The 19,640-nt window shown below is 52.7% G+C and overlaps 1 protein-coding gene and 1 pseudogene across 4 annotated transcripts; both read right to left on the minus strand.

Moving 5' to 3' along the window:
- Positions 1-2,831: 2,831 nt before the first annotated feature.
- Positions 2,832-3,649, minus strand: LOC141958388 (noggin-like; annotated as a pseudogene).
- A 6,147-nt stretch (positions 3,650-9,796) lies between these two features.
- On the minus strand, positions 9,797-19,443 carry ANKRD54 (ankyrin repeat domain 54). Of its 4 annotated transcripts, none has more exons than XM_074902464.1 (9): positions 19,037-19,162; positions 18,535-18,582; positions 17,256-17,349; positions 16,338-16,409; positions 15,890-15,937; positions 15,641-15,765; positions 14,665-14,772; positions 13,972-14,042; positions 9,797-12,266 (listed from the first exon to the last, which is right to left on the minus strand). In XM_074902464.1, the coding sequence occupies exons 2-9, from the start codon at positions 18,547-18,549 to the stop codon at positions 12,053-12,055; spliced, it is 747 nt and encodes a 248-aa protein (XP_074758565.1). In that variant the 5' UTR covers positions 18,550-18,582; positions 19,037-19,162; the 3' UTR covers positions 9,797-12,052. The 4 variants fall into 4 exon arrangements, with proteins under 4 accessions (XP_074758565.1, XP_074758562.1, XP_074758563.1 ...); XM_074902461.1 differs by having other exon boundaries at positions 9,798-12,266; positions 17,256-17,354; positions 19,037-19,443; XM_074902462.1 differs by having other exon boundaries at positions 12,075-12,231; positions 17,256-17,354; positions 19,037-19,440.
- Between the last annotated feature and the right edge of the window lie 197 nt (positions 19,444-19,640).

Here is a 19,640-nt window from a genome sequence, read left to right on the forward strand (position 1 = left end):
TCATCCGGGAGCTGCAGTCTGTCCCCATCCTCTCTTGCTGTGACTGGACACTCTGCTGTGTAGTCCTTGAAGCTCCAGTCTGGGCACTGAAGCACAGCAGCTCTTGCTCTCCTGCTGATGGTTGCTGGTATGCCCGAGGTCACCTGCTTCCTCCACCTCTCCTCCAGGTTCAGCAGCATCACCCCAGCAGATCCATCTGCTGTAATTCCCCACAGAGGCAGAGGGAGTTTCCCAAGCTCTTGGCAACCTGTACCACTGGCAGCTGGTTTGGGAAAGAGGTCATGGGCCAGCCAAAGCTCCCATCTTCCTTTCTCCCCTTCCGTTCTTGGGTGTTGGGTGTGAGGCTTGCTCGATCCCTAGGGCTGTCTCTAAGGCTTTGCCCATCACTGCAGTGCTCCGAAACCTGCCCTGGGAGGTACTTCTTGCCCCAGAGAGGGCAGCAGGTAAGCAGAGGAGGCAGAGGCCAGCAGTATGGCAAGAGGGCTGAGGCTAAGACTAGGGGCAAAGCAGGTGACAGAAACTTGTAATTTTCCTCTGTAAACTGCAATTTTCACACAGCAGAGAACACACAGCAGGCTGGGATCTCTGGATTTGTTCTTCCAAGCCTTGCTGGTTACTGATTTAGCACCCAAGCAGGAATAAGCGGTTCCCGGTCATCTCTCAGGATGGCTTTGTTTGCATTGGTTTTCCTCCGGATGACAAATCATGTGTGTCCTGCCATCTGCCCATGTGCTGAACTGAGCACCAGCTGCCTGCAGCCGGGATCAGGCTTCAGCCGCAGTCTGGGTGCGCTGTGCTTTGCTTAGGTGCTGGAGAACAGGGTCACGTCAGCAAAGACCTGCTCTGAAAATGCTACTTGCTGTTAGGCAGTCAGGGAGCAAACTACAGGGTGATAATACATCTGACCTGAACCAGAGCAGCTGCAGAAGAATACAAAAGTTAATCCAGGGTTGCAGGGATTTACGGGATGCAGAGAGCAGAGGAGAAATGTGCTTTTCATAGGGCTGCCAACAGAACTTGTTAGAGCACCTGGCTGTGTAACTGTGTGCTGAATTTTATTTAATTTTCCGTCTCCACAGGGCCCTGAGCTCAGCCTGCTGATAAAGTATGATATGGAGCACCCTTTTGTGTGGTGCCAGGCCCTCACGGTGCTGCAAATTCTTTCCCCCTTACCAAAGGGCAATATTTTGGTAATGGGGAATGTAATGGGGAAATGGCAGGGGGTTACACTCAGGCCTCTTTTGCAACCTGGAATAGATGAAGCTTCAGCCAGATGGGCTCTGGTATAGAGGGTTAGAGCCCATAAACTGAATCACTGCTGTTCTGAGCCCAGAGCACATGCACCCCCTTGTTCCCCTCTACTTGCACACCTCCATTGCACATCTGTACCGTGCTCCTCCCCTATCTTTGTCCTGCTGGTCCCCAGCCCAGGCCTCTCCCTCTCCTCTGGGCTTCTGCAGGCAGCCCTGCCAGTGTCTCTGCTCCACTCAGGGCAACCAACTCAAGCAATTAAACCCTGCTCCATCCTTCAAGCCCTCCCTCACTGGGACAGCAGTCATACACAGACTACTTCCTACTCAGCCACAAGCAAGAGCAGCAGCAGACTCCCTCCTCTGCGATGCACACACTTGCCCTTGCATAAACACATGCACTCCCCCCTTCTCTTCCTCCTTCTCCTCTCCTCACCAGGCTCCCTGACCTCCCTATCTCCTGTCTCTCCCATGCCCCTTGAAAGCCAACCCACCATGCTCCATCTGCTTCTCCACCTGCTTCAAGGCCGAGCTCTGCAGCAGACTGCAGTTTGCACGGCAGCACGGGGGACTGCTGGAGCCCAGGGAAGGCAGGAGGGACGCTGGAAATGAATAATGCAGGACCCATCGACTGCAGGCATCGTGTTAATATTGCATTCTCAGGCAAAGCCTCCAGCTCTTTATTTCTTTAATGCTTCACAGTCTAGGTCTGATCTACAGCTCTTTGCAGTTTTTAGCCCAGAAAGCAGTGGGCTTTTTTCTCAGTGTAATGTAGAGGCAGAGGCCACTTTTTGAGGATGCAGTTCCCACCCCAGGTTTACTGACCAACCCCAGACCCCATACATTGCTCTGCCAGGCTTCCTTCTGGGTCTTGAGCCATCACCCTCTACACCATGTGGGATAGATATGGAATATCTGTATCTCACATGTTATACCTCAGAATAGGGGACTGTCCTGTCCCATCCTGTTTCAATACACCCACCCCCCCAGATTATTCCAGCCCTGGGTCACTGCCCAACCCCTATTTGGGCACCACCACCCACACCAAACCTGCACCCCTTCCCACTGACACCCTCCAGCCTCAACCCACACTGCTGCTTCCACTCTGAGCTACAACCCACCTCCCTCTACTCCTTCCCTGCCGGCATCCCTCTGCCCTTGCTTCCTGCCTGCAGCCCTGCCCAGGCAGACAGGGAGGCCCCAGCTTGGACTGAGTCCACTGGAGCTGATGCAAACAGGGTCTGAACCTGCTGTCAGGTGCTGTTATTTTCCCATCCTGCACCCTTTGTTGGAGATGAACGTTACACAAGGGCCTCTGTTGGTGCTAATGCCTCCCTGAGCTGGTACGTGAGGGGTGAAGCAGTTGCTTTCCCCTGCCCAGGGGGCTTCAGCAAGAAACAGCAATGACCCCAGCCGATCCCCACTTCCTTTCTGGAGGTTTATTTCTCTGTCTGGGGGATTATCTCCCAGGGTCCCCAGCCCCAAGGGTGAGTCCAGGAAGCTGCCCACCTTTTCAGGCCATTTGGCTGCAAGAATAGGTGCCAGGGGGCCCCTCCGCAGCCCCCCACAGCCCCTTCTGTGTCAGAAGCACTTGCAGGCAGCCACGATGGAGTAGGGGATCTGTTGCCAGGTGCAATGTGGGGGGCCCAGCAGTGCCAGGCCAGCAGCTTGATCTGGGTGATCTGTGTGGGGCAGCAGGCCATGCCAGGAGGCCAGGAGCAGCTGGGGAGGCTGGTCTCGCAGGCAGTGTGGGGCCAGAAGATGGGTCCCAGGTCCATCCAGGTGAGGTGGCAGGTGGCCCACTCCACCAGCCACTGCCACAGGCGAAGGGCCAGGGCCCCCAGCAGCTCAGGGGGCAGCCCCAGGTCGGGGGGCAGTAGGTTGGGCAGCTCCAGCCCCTTTGCCTCCCACCACAGCTTGCAGCAGTAGCATCCGGTGCCCTCTGCCAGGTCCTGGCTCAGGGATTCCAGGTTCTCCTCGAGGACACTGCCATTGTGGACCTGGGGCTCCTCGGTCACCATCTAGAAGGGGTCAGAGCCTGAGCCCAGAAGCCAGTGCAGCCACCTGGGCCGCAGTTGCCAGGGCTTGGGGGAGTAGCAGTAGTCCTCAGGGGAGAGCAAGAGGCTGTAGGGCTGCACCGGGGCTGAGGGGTGGCCATGCAGCAGGTGGGCAGTGGGGTCAGCAGTGCCAGATGGCGGTGGCATTGGCTGCTGAGGTTCCTCTGGAGGTGGCAGCAGGCCCAGGGCACCTGGTGGTGGGAGCAGGCAGAGGAAGAGGAGGAGAAGGAGAAGGAAGGTGTGGTCCCTCCGTGGTGAGCAGTGCTGTGACAGGCAGTGAGTGCCAGGCTGCGGGCTTGCACTCTGCTGCATCCCCTGGGTTATCACCACGTCGCGAGGCATGGCCTTTCCCTTTTCCCTTGTTACCACGGCTCATAGCGAATTGGTGGGGACACCTCGCTCCCTCCCACCAGCAGGGCAGGTGGGGAGGAGAGGCCGCACCATGCTGATGGGACATCATGGATGCTGTGGAGGGGAATGGGCCAGCACCACCTTTTTGTCCTCCTCATCTCGCTCCATCACTGGAAGAGGTGTCCAGGACCTTCCCAGAAAAGGGAAGCTGGCGGCCTTTGGGTCTTTCTGGGAAAGGGCCACCAAGCTGCACTTGGCCTCAGTGCACCTAGAAGTCCACAGCGAACGGGTCCCATCGTGCAAGTGGACATGGAGGCAGGGCAGGAGGGCTGTGTGGTCACTGCCAGCTCTCAGCACAACAGCCAGCGCATGTGCATCTCAAACAGCTGTGATGGAGCTGAACCTCTGGAGATAGCCTCCCTGGGTGGCTTGTCCTCTCTCCCCACACTTCAGTGCCCTGGCAATGCTGGTGGAGGACAGATCTGGACTGGATGGAAACCAAAACCTCCTTTCCCCTCCTTCCCCGCATCAGATATTGTGAGAGAGACTTGATCTGCTCTGTGCTGTGCTACTAACAACTAATTAATAACAGCTAGTAATAGCGATTAGTTGCTTGTGCTCCAGAGTGTTTGGACTCATATCCCAAGGACAGGGCAGAGGCCAGGCTTCCCATGGTAGGATATTCATATTCCTCACAGGTGTTGAGAAACACATCCTGAACACCCAGTGTTGAGAGGTACCTGCAAGGCTCTCCAGGGTCCATGGCACCCTGCTCCCTTCCATCCTCCCTCTCCCACTGGAGAGCAGTGGGCTTTTTTTCTGCTGCTCCCTACTCACTGGAGCAGGAGCAGCTGAGCCCTCTTGAAGGCTGGGCAGAGAGGAGTTAACTCCAAACCCAACCTCAGAGAGAGGGGTAAAAAAACCCCAGAAATCAATAGATCAGCAGCAAGAGCAGAGGGAGGGAAAAGGGAGAGACAGAGAGAGAGGGGAGAGGAGCTCCAGGAGAGAGACATGTGTGGCAGCCAGGAGAAGAGAGAACAGAGCTGGTGTCAAGCAGGAGGAGGCAGCCAGGAGCCAGGTGATGACACTGCCCAGACAAACTCTTCAGTGGCCCATGTTCTCCTCACCACCACTGTCTGGGCTAGACTAAAGGTCTTCTCCAAGTGAGCAGCAAAGCTGCAGACCCTTCCTTGCAGAGGTGAGCACTGGCTTTCCAAGCTGAGAGATGGCCTCTGGCTCCCTGAGCAGGGACACACTGGTGCCCAGAGATGTCCCACAGTTTATGTGTGAGGTGCATGCCTAGAGAGAGACCAGGGCCCTCTGCTCGAGCGAGGAGATCCCATGGGGCCAGATTGTTACCAGTAGGACAGAGGGGACTGCAGAGCCAGAGAGGCAGGGATGACCTTTTGGTGTGATACAGAGAGGCTGCTGGGAAGGAGACATGGTGTGAGCTGAGGGATGGGGGAGCATGGGGTGAAGGAGCTTGCACGACTCAAAAACGAGTTAATTGTGTGTCAACAGTTGCTAGATAACTGTGTCTTTCCCTCTTGTTGCTGCTCAGCGAAGGATAGTTTGTTCTAATGATAACACAACATGGTGAAGGCTTTTTAGGAAATAGGCTATTGGTGCTCCCCTCCTGAGCACGGTGTTACTCAGGGCTGGAGGAAGTTTTGCAGCAAATCACAATACCTTAAGCTGCAGTAATAATATGCTCCTTCACAATGATCATCGTGTTGTGTTTCGGGCAGCTCCAAGGTCTCCCCACCATCCTCTCCTAGCTGCCACCAACCAACCTGTGACCATCTCTCAGCATCAGTAAAAGGTGCCCTTAGTTTCCTCTCCCCTGTGAAGCATAACTACTGCACAGGGAGCAAGGAGCAGCCAGCAAGGAGCTCCCTCAAATCCCTGCTGCTGGAGGTGGCACAGCCCTGGGATGAATGTGCCAGGACCACTCACAGCTCATGGGAGCCCCCTTCCCCTGCCATGGCCTTGCAGCCAAGCCCTCTTGAACATGTTGAACACCAGCCAGGATTTAGACTTGCCAAAGCAAGTGATCCCAAGAGGTTTAAGAGCTTGGGGACTGTAGGAGGAATGTAGGTGAGACCAGGCAGTGGGGCAGGACGTCCTTCAGGGAGCTGGGAGCACAGGAGATGCCATGGTGGGGATGTGAATCTGGGCAGGAGAAAGGGGCTCCAGCTCTGCCCAAGCCAGGCAGATGTGGACTGACTGATCTCAACAGCATTCTTGCCAGCGACATCATGAGGATCTTGATGTCATCATTTAACCAGCCTGTTGGGATTGGTGTCTCTGGGAGAAACGTGGGCATCAAACAAAGACTGGGATCAAGCACCTTAGGGCCAGAGCTCTGGTGGCCACTGTGGTCAACACTGACCAACACCTGCATGCCTATGGCCACGCACAGGTGCCGTGTCTCCCTTTCTCCCCAAGCCAGTCCCTTCAGCCAGATGCGGAGATGCCAGGGGGATGGAATGCCTCTTCCGACAATCTGGAGCTATGACAGCAGGGATTATTGTGCCTGTCATCTCCCCCATCTTCCTCCTGGGTACTGTGGGGAACAGGCTGGTGATGCCTGTGCTGCTCCAGAACGGCCAAGTCACGTACACCACCACCAACTTCTTCCTTAATCTGGCCATGGCCAACCTGTGCTTCATCATCTGCTGTGTCCCCTTCCAGGGCACCATTTACACCCTGGATGGGTGGCTCTTTGGGGCCTTTGCCTGCAAGGCTGTGCATTTCCTGATCTACCTGACCATGTATGTCAGCAGCTTCACCCTGGCTGCTGTCTCCATTGACAGGTAAGTGTCCCCTTCCCTTTGGGTCTCTCAGCTCAGAGACAACACGTTTGCCTCCCTTGAGCTAAGGAGTGGGAGAAAGCCAGTCCTTACCCCATTGAGTGCCCTGTAAGAAGTAGGTAGGGCGTCCCCAGAGGCAGGACCAACAGAGCCAGCCTCCCCAGCTCCCTCTGCACTCGCCCAGCATGAAGCCAAGCTCTCAGTCTGGTTACCCAGCCCTCACTTGGGAAGGGGTGCAGGCACATGCTCATATTTGGTGTCCACCATGCAAAACCAAGAACAGCAAAAGCTCCAGGGCAGCAACACACCACAGGAGAAACAGGGAGCTCTCTGGGTGCTGCTCCTGTCCTTCCCTGGTTCAGAAAGCTTCTTGCCCTTCCTGAGATAGCACAGCAGAGTGGGTGATGGAGATCCCAGACCCCTATTGAGATGACCTTGATCTCTGTGTGAATTCACTGTAACCCTCCCTACCAAGAGGTGGGGAGGGGGAGAGATGGGCGGCTGCATAGGAAGGGGTGCACAGATGGCAGCTCCACGGGGCACCTCATCTCACCCATGTTGTGTTTGGTTTCTCCTTCTCCTCTTTGACAGGTAATTTCCTTTGTCTGCTCTATTTGCTGTGTGCTGGATACAATCTCTGCCCAGAGTAGGACTTGGTGGTGGAGGCTCTATGGGCTGTTTGACTACAGTCTGGTGCTCCCAACTCACTAGCAGGGTAGCATTTGTTTTATTTGACTTTGCAGACTCTGCAGAAGTATAAAGAAGAAGAAAAGCTGAAGGTTTTAAGACAGATCCTGCACTGCTGGTGTTCAAGAGAAAGTCATGGGAGAGGGAGACAGAAGCAGGGGGAAAAGGAGGGATGGTGGAGGCAATGTAAATGACAAATGTCTGGTGGGAGCCATCCACAGGGACAGAAAACATCAGTGAGATGTGATGAGGCAAAGTGAGGGTCTAGATGCAGAGGGCAGAAGGGAGGACAAGGGGCATGAGGGAGGTGGGAAGCGATGTGCTGGCAGAGCACCCACATTTTGGCAGGAGCATTCTCCCCAGCCCAGCAGTGTCATAGTGCTCTGGAGTTGGGGTGAGCGACACTCAGCCACATTGAACCCCAGTCCCACAGCAGCTTTCTCCAGCATTTTTCTGCATCATCAAGCTGCCAGAGAAGCCCAGAAAAACACCATCCAAGCAAGGCCTTTGATCAGTCTAGCGCAAATGTGAGGGAGGGAGACAGTGGGATTTGTATTGCTGCAATGCTGTGATTTGCCATGGTGCCTGGCAGAGCCAGGTCCAGCCACCTGGCTCACTTCACACAGCTCCAGTTTTGTCACGAAGTCATGACATGAGTGGAGAGGGGTGGAGGACTATGCAGGGTACTCGGCTTCCCCACTGTGCCAATTCTTCGTGCCACAGGCGATTGCAGCTGCCTGGGGCCATTCTCCATGGGACAAGACAACTTTGCTATGGGGACACAATGTGTGATGTCACCTTGCTTTCAAGTGCAAGAAGGACAGATCCTGCTTCATTTGCCAGTGCAGATGTAGCCCCTGAACCTCAGTCCTGTGGCTTGGGAGCTTTTGGTGATGCCACAGGACAAGACCAGGAAGAAGCCCTGGGAATGGGACAGCGTGGTATTTCTAATCCTCGCTGAAGCTGTTGCACGCCTTGCTATAGCTCAGCTCCAAGGACAACCCCTTCCCTGTGCGGGAGTCAGCCGAAGCACTGAGCTGGGAATTATTTTTCTTTTTCAAGTGTTTCATGCTCTCTGCACCTTGATCCTCTCTCACCTCCTATCCCTCTTACTGATTTCTCCAGCTCCTTTCCTCCATGGTGGCTGCTGCTCCTCTGCAGTCAATGCCTTTCAGAAACGTGTCTAGTGTGCTTTGCCCACCTTCCCAGGGATGGCTAGTCCTGCAGCCCCCATTTGCATGCAATGCTGTGGCTGGTAGCCAGCCCACATGGCCTCACACAGCCTCGGGGTAACACAAATGCATACATCATTTCTGTGGGTGAGGATTCATTTTGTGGTCCAAAACACTGGAGGGAGAAGGAAACAGCAGTTAGGAGCAGTGATGCTGCACAGTCAGACACTGCCTGTTCTTGCCCATGTGGCTGAGCTGCTGCTCGCCCCTGATCCTGCTCCTCCTGGTCCCAGCTTGCAAAGGGAGCAGATCAGGTCGAGACTGACTCTGCATGTTGAGGTGAAGCCTAAATAAAACAAGACAGAGAGAAGGCCGGGGGGAGAAGGTGCATTTAGCATGGCAAGTGTCTGCAAGCCCTGACTTCCATCCCTAAACTCTTCCTGGTGCTAAGCCCTGACTTTGGGGAGCACATGATTGGGAAGGGCAGGGGCTGAGCCTGGGTTAGGGAGGCTCAGAAGCCAGGAGGGAATTCCTGTCTGACCAGTAACAGCGTGCACACTCCCAACTGGTTTCTCAGCTCAAAGGCAGAGGTGAAGAAAAGGTCTCATGCCTTTGATAAAGAGCCAGGTTTAATTAAAACTGAAGGAGCTTGATTGCTGCTTTCCACACAGCCTCCCCTCCAGACTGATTAGCATTCTGCAGTCTCACTCCCAGCTTCTTGTCTTAATTAATGACTCTTTGCTTATATTTTCTTTCTTAATTGTCATCACTCAGGCTGATGGGCTCAGATTTAACCCTGCACAGGCCAGTTTGCCATATTGGCTGAGAGCAGCTGTGCCAGGAGCTGGCACAGGGCAGAGGGAATGGGAGAGGTGAGAGCAGGTCAGGGCTTTGCAGATAGTGGTTGGCACCAGCTCCCCTGCAAGCTGGGCATAGCTTCTCTCTGTGGAGCAACTTATTCCTGCCAGCCGTGTGCTGGTTCTGGTGCCTGGCACCTCCCTGGCATGCGTGCTGCGAGCCCGACGCTGCTGGGAGGTGTCAGACCTAGGTGCTGAGGAGCTCATCCTGCTTACACTCCTGTGTGCAAATCTGGCAGCCCTGGTGGGACAGGGGTTCCCTGTCTGCAAGCACATGGGGCTGGGGGAGATGGAAAGGGGTTGCAAGAACAGGTCCTAATTCCCTGGCAGAGCAACATGCTCGAGTGCTGCCTGTGTTTCCCCTTGTGCTCACAGGAACAGGACCTTGTACAGACACTCTGCAAGCAGCCAGGGCAGCCCTGCAAAGGCAGATCATGGCAGGACAGCCTTGCCAGCTCACAGGCAGAGTAGTGGTGTGCCAGGTGTGGACAGGGCACATACAGCACCATTAGCTATAGGGAATTATGCTTAATTGCGTTTGGGTTTAGCTGCTAGTTCCTAATCCATGACCAGACTTAGCATGTTGCTAGCTGATTATTTTAATTCTTCCAACAACCACGTGTTCTCTTCCCCTCAGAGCTTTCAGAAAAAAACCACAGAGGAATGCTATTCGCTGTTATCTCCTTTAACAGCTTCCTAATCAAAATTGCTGGCTCTTCCACCCCGTTGCCTCATGGGCCCTGAGCTGCCCAGGGATGCTCTCCCACACTGGCCAGGCATGGTGTATGAAGAAGGAAACTTTCTGCAAGTACCTTTCCTTGATGGAGAAGGAGAGATCTGTCTTGCTCATGAATGAGTGGAGGAAGCAGATGAAAGGGTGGGAGGTTTGCCAGAGATGCTTCATGGGGCTTCTTTCTTTAGTAGCACAAATAATTACAATGATGGATTGGGAGTCTGCTAGAAAGTCGAAGGTGGAGAAATTAATGGAGTTCAAGTGTTGGCATGATACCGTGGAGTTTAATTATTTCAGCTGCTGAAGAGTTGGAAAGATTCTTGATGTCTGCACATACTGCAGCATGTGCTTTGCATTCACTTGCACTGGTGAGTGCTTAATAACATCCACGCAGCTTTGCTGGGAGGCTTTGTTCAGGCTGTTGCTTCTGCTGTGGGTCCTCAGTGAGACGCAAGCAGGTTTTATCTTCACAGGCTTGGATGAGCCAGATCCTCAACCTATCTTGTTTTGGTTGCATCTTACAGCGCAGCAGCGGCTGTAAAGATGGGGAGGTTGCTGCTGGGTTCAGTGGCTGGGGATTGCGCACGTCACTGCAGAGCTGTGCTCTGAACAAGGGGAAATGGGGTATTGTATTTGGAGGCCAGAGAGCAGTGAGGGGCAAGCAAGGCCTTGGGTCAAGTTCTGGTTAACATCACGGCCCCAAGGCGGAGGATGCACTGCTACTTGGGAAAGGGACCTGGAAGGTGTGTTTGATGGTGTAGCACAAGGAAAATGAGGAGGTTGGACTGAGTTTCATGGAAAAATAGATAGCTGAGGGAAACCTGTGTTGTTGTTTTCATTCTTCATTACTGCAGCAGACACCTCTGGGAGATGCAGAAAGCTGCCACCAGCCTCACACCTATGGGCTGCACGGGGAGATCTGTGGCCCAGGGTGCAAGGGGAAAAGCTGCTAGGAGAGGCTGAAGACTCTATGCCAGGAGCAGCAGAAAAAACAGACAGTGTCAGTGAACAGCTCTAGGCACAGCATGAAGCCACATTCTCCTCCTCCCCTGGAACCTTTTATTTCCTTCTTTCTGTCCTCAGCACCTCTCTTTCTAGATACAGCTGCTGAGCATGGCAGGGTAGTCAAGGCTTTGGCATGACCAGCTGACACAAAGAAACCTAAAACTTTTCTCAGTCTGGTGCCAAACACATGACTTGGCTCTCAAGCAGCCCAGTGCTTCAGCCCTCAGGAGGAAAGCAGAACTGACTGCAGTGACTCATAGACTATGATTTCTAAATGTTGCATTTTTTCCCCACTGAAAACCAGATCCCGTTTTCTCTTTGTTATCTGGTGTTATCGCTAAAGCAGTGGCAAAACTTCCTATAAGCCTGCTGGTTTTACTTGCCTGTTCATTTTGCCAGTCTCCAGGGGACTGCCTGCACTGCCTCATCTCCCATGGAGGGAGCAAGGCAATTGCTCCTGGCTGGCTGCAGTACCCCTTTCCCCTCTGAGCATACAGTCAGGAGCAGTTATGAAAAACTCCAGTGTCAGGCAAGAAGAAGGCCTGAAGAGCTGTGAACAACACCACATGTACTCAAGGCTAAAAGCTTTTCTCTGAGTCCTAGCTAGGTGTATTCCTGGTTTTCAGGAAAGCTTCCAAGCTATGTCTAGTTAGCAGACAACCTCAGCAACTAAAGTAACTGCAGTGATAAAGATCATTTCAGCCGCTTGCCCTTTGGGCACCTTAATGGTCTCCTCTGCAACAAGGCTGCTGAGTGCAGAAGGCTGACAGCTAGGTGTACATGCATACCAAGACTCAGCTGTGAAGATGGGAAGAAATAAGGTAAGTAAATACTGGACACAAAGGTCACCTGCTCCTCACACAAGAACCACCCTAGAAATTCTGTGCCCTGTTCAGATGTCCCTCTCCAGTCCCTCATAACCCTGCTGTCTCTTCACAGCACAGCCATTTTATCTGCCATGGGGCAAGGCACAAGTTCAGCTGCCCTCCCCACACCAACTCCATACTTTTGCAGGACTGCAGACTGGATAAGGCTGCTTTTCCTCTTTGCAAAACATCCCATCTTCCAGCCTAAGCAATCCCACTGAGATTCTCTTTCCTCTATTTGTATGGTTTCACAACAGCTGACTAGATTTGAAGTTTGGATTTCTTGGCAGTGGTAGTCAAGATCAGGAGGTACGTCAGCAACCATGTACTTCGATCTGCAAACAGACTGGTGTTTGAATTGGAACAACTTTGCATTGTCGCTTCTGATTTCAGTACCAGGTATGAGTAGCAGTTACCAAGTCCAGTGCTGTGCCTGGGGCCTGGAACATACGTAAAGAAGGAGGAATGAGCCACTCTGAAAAAGAAAGAACTTGGCTGAAGACTCCAAAAAGGCTGACAGGATTTTATTGAGTTCAAAATATAAAAAGGTCAGATTGTCTCCCACCCACCCAGTATCCTTCCCATTCAGCATATTGTAATGAAGTATCAGTATTCACAGTGTCAGCTCCAGCTAAACCACAAGACCATTAGTCCCAGTCATGGCCTCATGGATGAGCCCATCTAAAAGTCATGCATATTTCTGGTATCTCAGCTTTGAACATAGAGGTCCACTCAGCCTCTTCCTGGACAAGAGGTCAGATTACGAGAACATGCTGACATGAAGGTCTCTGAACACTCCAAACCGTGGCTGTTCCATGGTTAAGCTGAATCTTAAGTATGAACACTTCCAAACCAGTGTTGCCCAAGCTGCAGGATGGGTATTGCTACTACACACTGTCATTTAGGTATGGTCCCCAGGTGGGCACTTGGATTGCTATCAGGCATGTTCTTGTCACCCTGATGCTATTTGCACCCTACTGACAAGATTTATGGATCCCAAAACAAAGCTATCTACATCTTCACTAATCACAGTGGGGCAGAAGCAAGAGATCAATTAGCAACGGCAATTCCCTGCATCCTTCATAGCTGCATTACTTCAGGTTCCCAGCAGAGGTCATAACTCATTCCTCACAGCACACTTGAGGTCCTCGAGCAGCACCTCTCTGTGACAAGCAAGAAACACACTATGGGCCAGCTCTGGGCTTGGCACTCCTGAAGCAGCAGTAAATCCACCTCCATCCCAGCCTGAACATACAGCTGAATACACAACACCTCCTGTTGCAGCTGGACCTCTTGCCCAAGACTGCCAGTAACAGGAAACACAAAAGTCAGTTATGGTGGTTTTTCTTTTCCCAAGATGTAGATGTCTGCCTAAAACTGCACTAGGATTAAGTCACCCCTCAAACCTTATCTTGCATCAGGGCAGGCTGTCTACCTGGGTATTTTTTTGCAAGTGTTTCACTGTAGTATTTAAGCACTAACTTGCAGCAGTGATTTAAAAACCAGGGGCAGTGAAAGCTGTTAAGTCTAGTGATTAAAAGCTTTGTATCATATTTGCAACCAGACAGATTCTCTGCCCTCTGACCACAGGCTCTGGGGAAGGTTAGGATTAAGCGTCAGCACGTGTGTCTCAAGGCAGTATGTTTGCTCAGCTGCTAGCATGCAGAATTAAGTGTGCGTTCTTCTCACAACACAAAGCCTTCTGTTGTCCGAGGCATCCACTTTCTGCCCCATGCAACTGAGTACTGTGGAGGTGGCAAAAGGTGCCTGTTCCAAGCATTTCTGTGATGTTGGCCAGCTGCTGAGTGCGCTAGTCAGGGCTGGTGACTGCACGTGGCGTCAGCCACCACTTACATCAAGCTGAAGTGATTAGGAGAAAGCAAAATATCTCTGGAAGGGGTAGTCGATTCAGTGCCAGCCCATCTGATAAAAAGAGCAGCTCTTTTTTTCCATAAATCTGAGCTGCAGCACTCTGTTGTCTAAAGCCTGCTGTCTCCCCATGAGGCAGCTGTGGCAGCACCAACAGGAACAGTCTGAAAACCAATGGAGAGTGGATCTGGCAGGAACGGCTGCTGGCAGCAATGTTTACTCAGCAATATGGGAAGCAAGCTTCAGCTTCCTCTTTTTCTCTCTAAGGTTTCTCCTGCTGCATCAGGAAGATGCATTTGGAAGCCCATTACCTCTTCTCCATCTTCTGCATCTGCAGGCTGAGTGATGTGAAGCTGGCCAGGAGGTCTGTAACCTCGTCCACCTGCCAGAAGAATACAGCTGGCCATTAGCCAGGGGAATGCAGCTGTTCAGTCACCCACCACCCCAGAAGAAATCCCCAAGCAGCAGGGACCACCCTTGCACCAGGACTGCCAGTAACACCCACGCTGAGCTTATACTAGGGCAGGACCCCTTTGGTCCCACAACCATGTAGAAGGGATCCCATCCTCACAATCCTAAACTAAGGCCTCCACCTCGTGCGATTTAGCCAGTCCTTAAAATAGAAGCATGTTGCTGCATTACCCAGAAATCAGCAACGGCATCAAGACTGTTTCTGCTAAGCTTGTTTCTAAGGGCCAATCTTTTGTAGAAAAAAACCTGAACAGGCCCTGCAACCCTGTGTGGTTGTGCCAAACCTAGCCTTAAAATGCCTGTGCCCTCGACCCATCAACTTCTCTACTGAGCTGCTATTGCTTTCTGCATTTTGAATTCCAACCTTTCTAAAGGAGTACAAGTCATCATGTAACTTGCCCACTTTACCCAATGTGAGCAAGAACACTTCCATAACCGTGTCTTCGGTGTCACCTTGCTCATCCAGTTGGATTCTCCTAAACGCAGAAGTCACAATGCAAGTAGGTGAGTCACAGTAGCTCAATGCTGCCTACCTGCTCCTTTGTGCTAGTCATCTGTAACCTGGAGCAGAGGTCATCCAACTGTTCCTTTTGCTCGTGCCTCCCCAGACGCTCCAGGTATTCCCGCAACATCTGGATAATCTGAAACCAACAGGCATAAGAGGCAACCATCAGACAGCTGCACCAAGCTGGGATGTTTTTACAGGAAAAATTAAAGTGTGGTTAAATTGCCAAGCACAGCCTTGACGCTGCAGTACATGGCAGAGTACATGACCCATAAAGAAGAACACATGAAAAGCAACTGGAGAGCACTAATGGCAGCATCAGAGCCCAGTGAGTCACCAGAGGCGTTGATCAGCCACAGATGGACTAGTTGTTACCCCTGTGACTGGTTTAAGAACAGGGAAGAGAGGCAGGCCCAGCTGAAGAAGCATAAGGTCTAGCCCTGAAAGCATCAAGCTTTTCTTCATGGCTAACTGGCTTCCCTCACTGTGAGGAGCAGGGACTCCCTACTCCAGCAGGATCCACTTGTGCATGGAGGATGAAAATCCTCGTGGCTCCTATATGGTTCCTGAAGCAAGGCCCACAGCTTGTGCATTTGTGATGCAGCCCTGTGACTGCTTTCCTGTTTCACCTATCAGAGCAGTGCAGACTGTGCTAGGAATGCAGAGTCTCTGCATGTAAAATGCCATAGCTACAGCCCTATGCTGTGGTCCCTCTCCTGCCACAAGGCATCTGGTGACTGAAGAAAAGAGAGTGCTCCATACAGCCTGAGAAGACATTCAAAGCATCCTTGGCCTACCGGAGCCAAGAGAGGTCCTGCAAAAATTCATAGTAGTGGTTGGGAAAAAGGAAGGTCTCTGAAAAGAGAAAAGTCAAACTCTTCCCAGAGCAGCTAAGAGCCTACAGGTATTTAAACTAGTTGCTAAATTATATTTGACCCTTAAAGGGTGAAGGAGACTGCCAGGGGCTGCACCACCTTACCAGAACATGAGACTGTTTCTTTTACCTGTTTCACTTCAAGGCGTACAGCCTCCAGGCTGTGGGAGAGTCCCTCCTGCAGGATGTTCAGCTTTGATTTAGCAAGGTGCAGTGGGGTTCTGCCAGCTCGATCCAAGGCATCAACTCTGGCCCCTGCAAGATGCATGGGCAAGGACAGAAAGTGAGGTCTCTCTTCAAGACTTAGTGTCCCTGGGGAGTGTAAACAGGGGCAGGGCAGGAAAGTGACAGACTGTAATTGTTACAGAGGAAATGTTACCTCCACGCAGCAGTGTAGTGATGACAGGAACGTGGTTTGTGCAGGCAGCTGGGGAGGGAAAACACAGGACACACAACTCAGAGGTACTAGCAAACAACAAAGGAGTTTCTGCTCAAGCGTCGAGCTTGTTGCTTCCCAAAGGGCTCTTTGCCACGGGAAACAGCCCAACTGCTAAGCGTAACTTCACATTTAAGCCTGAGTACACTTGCTGGAACAGATCTTGCAATCCTTGGGGCTGGCAGAGAGAGGGAAACTGATTTTCTCAATCTCTGACCCTTAAACTTTTGTGAGGAGTGAAGCTAATGAAATGCAAAGAGTCCCTCCTAGGCTTTAAAGCTGGGAATGCATACTGTGATGCACAGGAAAGAGGAAGGTGGAGAAGAAAGGAACAGCAAGGTGGTGTTCCCCTCACCTCTCTGCATGTAAGCTTCATCTGTGTGGCACCTACCCAAGTGTAAGGGGGTGTTTCCCAGCCCATCTCTCTGGTTCGGGTCAGCCCCATGGTCCAGAAGCAGTTGCACTGGAAACAAGGAAACAGAGCGACATCAATCCCTTCCCTTTGCCCCACAGGTCAGGCCCACACGGGCTGCAGGTCCAAGTGGCAGCTACCAGGCTGCCTTATGGGTGCTTCTGTTCAGCTCATCAACTTCCTCCCGGAAACAGGGCACGGAGGTTTGCACAGCAACACAGAAGGACTCAGCACAAAGCCAGGCAGCACCGCTGTCCCTGGGCTCCCCAAAGGGAAGAACTGGGACTAAGGACACCTTTCCTTCTGCACCAGTACAGCACTGTGTAATGGTTTTAAGCCCTGCCGGGACTGGAGACCATGTTGCTGTTGCCCCTCCTCCACCCTCTGACACAAGTAGGGCACAAACCCCGGGTTAAAATAAGAAGAAATTCAATACAACAGTGTGATAAACAATCTGAACAACAACAGTAGCAATGATAACAACAATAAACAGCAATAACAGTAAACAAGACAAAAGATTTACAGAGAAATACCGCAATGGTTACAGACAGCTCACTTGCGATGCTCCCCGCCACTAAAGCCACAAAGGAAAGCTTTCTGCGCTGCCCGCAGGACCTGACCTCAGCATGGTATGAATAACCTGGTTGGAGATCCCTTCCTCGTCTCTGCTGGAGAAACTTAACCCTATCCTAGCTGAACCAGGACACCCTGTTGCTAGGAGCTCCTGCTCCCCCTTCAGCAGGGGAACATGGCAAACCTGGAGCCAGAATTCAGATGGCAACTTTGCCACAAAACACAAGGAATCCAGCAATCTCTGTCATGTGCTGAATCAAAGAGCATCCTTCAAAATCTCTGCCACAGAGAGGTTGGAAGACAGAATTCCCCCTCCCTACTCACCGATGTGATCATTGCCATTGCAGGAGGCAAAGTGCAGGGCTGTCCGGCCTTTGTCATCCGCGGCACAGGGGTCAGTTCCATCCTCCAAGAGTTGCTGCACTGACAGTGCCAAGGAGAAGAAAGCAGGTAAAATGTGTGTAAAATAAAGCTCATTCTGTAGTTATTAAAAATACCGACAGATTTGCTATATTTTGAGATCTTTAACGTTTGATACTCCAGAAGAAAGAAAGGGAGACTGACAATGCCACCAGTGAGAACTGTTAATGGGTAACACATTACCTAGTCCTCCCCTGAAACCAGTAGGAAATGACATAACCTCTCCCACCCAGTGCCACCACAGGAAACAGCAAAGATTCTTACTTGATGATGAATAAATTCATCATCAGACACTTCCTCAAGTTGCAGAGTACACAAAACACATCAGGATTGTAAACAGGGGAGCCTGTGTATCAAATACAGGTGTAAAACTCTAAAATGGATTGAAACTAAGACTTTCACAAAGCCTGACTCTTTCATTCTTCCTCTTGTCTTCGTGACTGAAGCCAAGTCTTTTTCTACTGAGAGAGCTCCTCCACCAGTTCATGACACCAGGTGTTTTGTGGAGACCAAACCCCCATTCTGATATACTGGGAGTTTCTACAAGTCAAACCAGTTTCCAGTTCTGTTCACAGAGTGGCGGAATGAACAGTTAGGTCAGTACAGTTGAGGGGAGAGTATAATCTAAGGAGGCACAATGATAATGGGCAGATAACATACACCAATATTGTTGCTGGACACCATATCAAACCCTACCTAATCTACAGTATAGAGAGGTAAAGGGAGTCACAGATAGGCCACAAGCCTTCTCTGAAGTCACTGTGACAGGCAGAGTTCAGCACTAATCCTGGTTCTGATCTACTGGGTCACACTGTCTCATCACACAGGTTGACAATCTTAGACGATCATAACTTTTCCACCTTACCAAAACACTACTTTCTTGCTGCTTACGGTCAGGCAAAAGTTACATACCAAAAAAGCTGGAACGGCAAAGTGCTGCTTTAGCTTGAGGCAGTTGTTGGCGAACTAACACTATGAACCAGAGGCAGTGAATACTATAATCAACCTCACCCTGCTCAGAGAATGAAACAAGGCTCCAGAAAAGCAGTTTCTAGATTTGCAGCATCTAAAGCACCATGTCTGCAAACTACCTGCACCCTCCTCCTCCTCTCCTAAAATAAACGTCCTCGACAAAACTGCCCTTCCAGGAAGAGGTCCCAAGTAGGATTGGCAGAAGTCTTACCTGTGTCCAAGTCATTGCTATTGGCAGCTTCACGCAGCCTTTTCAGAGCTGTGGAGGGGAAAAAAAAAAAAAAAAAAGGCAGTTACTGGAAGGCACAGAGGACAAAGGAGCGCTTTCCTACAGAAATACCCCATCCCGGTGATCGAGCCCAGGAGGAGGGGCCAAACCACGCTGGTGCCGGCTCAGCCCAGAGAAGGGGAAGCAGGAGATCAAGATGCCAGGTAAGAAGCACTCTCCTTGCCTCCTCCTGAGGCTGGCCACGGTCCCTCCAGTCCTGACAGGCACCCTCCCCTGGCAGGAGCAAGGGTGCCTTCCCAAGGCGCCCACCGAGCACATCCGACCTCAGTCCAGCGGGCCCGCACACGGGAAAGCCGAAGCTTTACCGGGTCCCCACACGGGAGCCTCTCCACCCCGCCGAGGCCCGGACGGCAGCACGGCCGCTCCCCGCGCGGGGCCGGCCTAAGAAGGGCCGTCCCAGGGAGAGGCGCTGCCCGCCGCTCACCGTAGCTCTCCTTGCCCGTAGGCCCCAGCCGGCGGTGGAGGCGGGCGGCCCTGCGTAGGCGGCGGGCCGGGATCTTGCCCGCGGGCTCCTCCCGCTGCCACAGGACGTGCAGGTAGCCGAGAGGGGCGCCCGCCGCCGCCCCCAGCGCTAGCCCGGCCCCCAGCGCCGTCTCCGGCTCCAGCTCTGGCTCTGGCGCCTGCCCCGGGCCCGGCCCCGCGTCGGGCGCTGCTGCGGCCCCGCCGCCGCCCTCCATCCCCTCACGGGCCGGGCCGGGCCGGGCCGCCGCGCAGGGTGCGGGCGGAGAGGGGAGGGGAGAGCCGTCGCTGTAGCAACGGGGCGGGCCGCTTCCACTCGACTAATCGAAGGCGCCGCACCCTGTGTGTGCAGCCAATGCAGAGAAGCGGGTGGAGGAAGGCGAGTGGAGAGGCGGGGGCGAAAGGTGAAGGCAGAGGCCAGGAGGGTCTGACGGGCACGCACACTGCCCAATCAGAGGGAGGAATAGGCAGGCCATAGGTTGCACCAGGCCCATGGCAGCTGAGCGGGCCGAAGACGGGCAGTTGTTTCAGCCAGTGGAAGGGCGCAGCCCTGCGCCGCCGCTGCAGCT

The sequence above is a fragment of the Athene noctua genome, chromosome 3 (assembly GCF_965140245.1).
Source record: "Athene noctua chromosome 3, bAthNoc1.hap1.1, whole genome shotgun sequence".
In the NCBI taxonomy this organism is placed as follows: domain Eukaryota; kingdom Metazoa; phylum Chordata; class Aves; order Strigiformes; family Strigidae; genus Athene; species Athene noctua.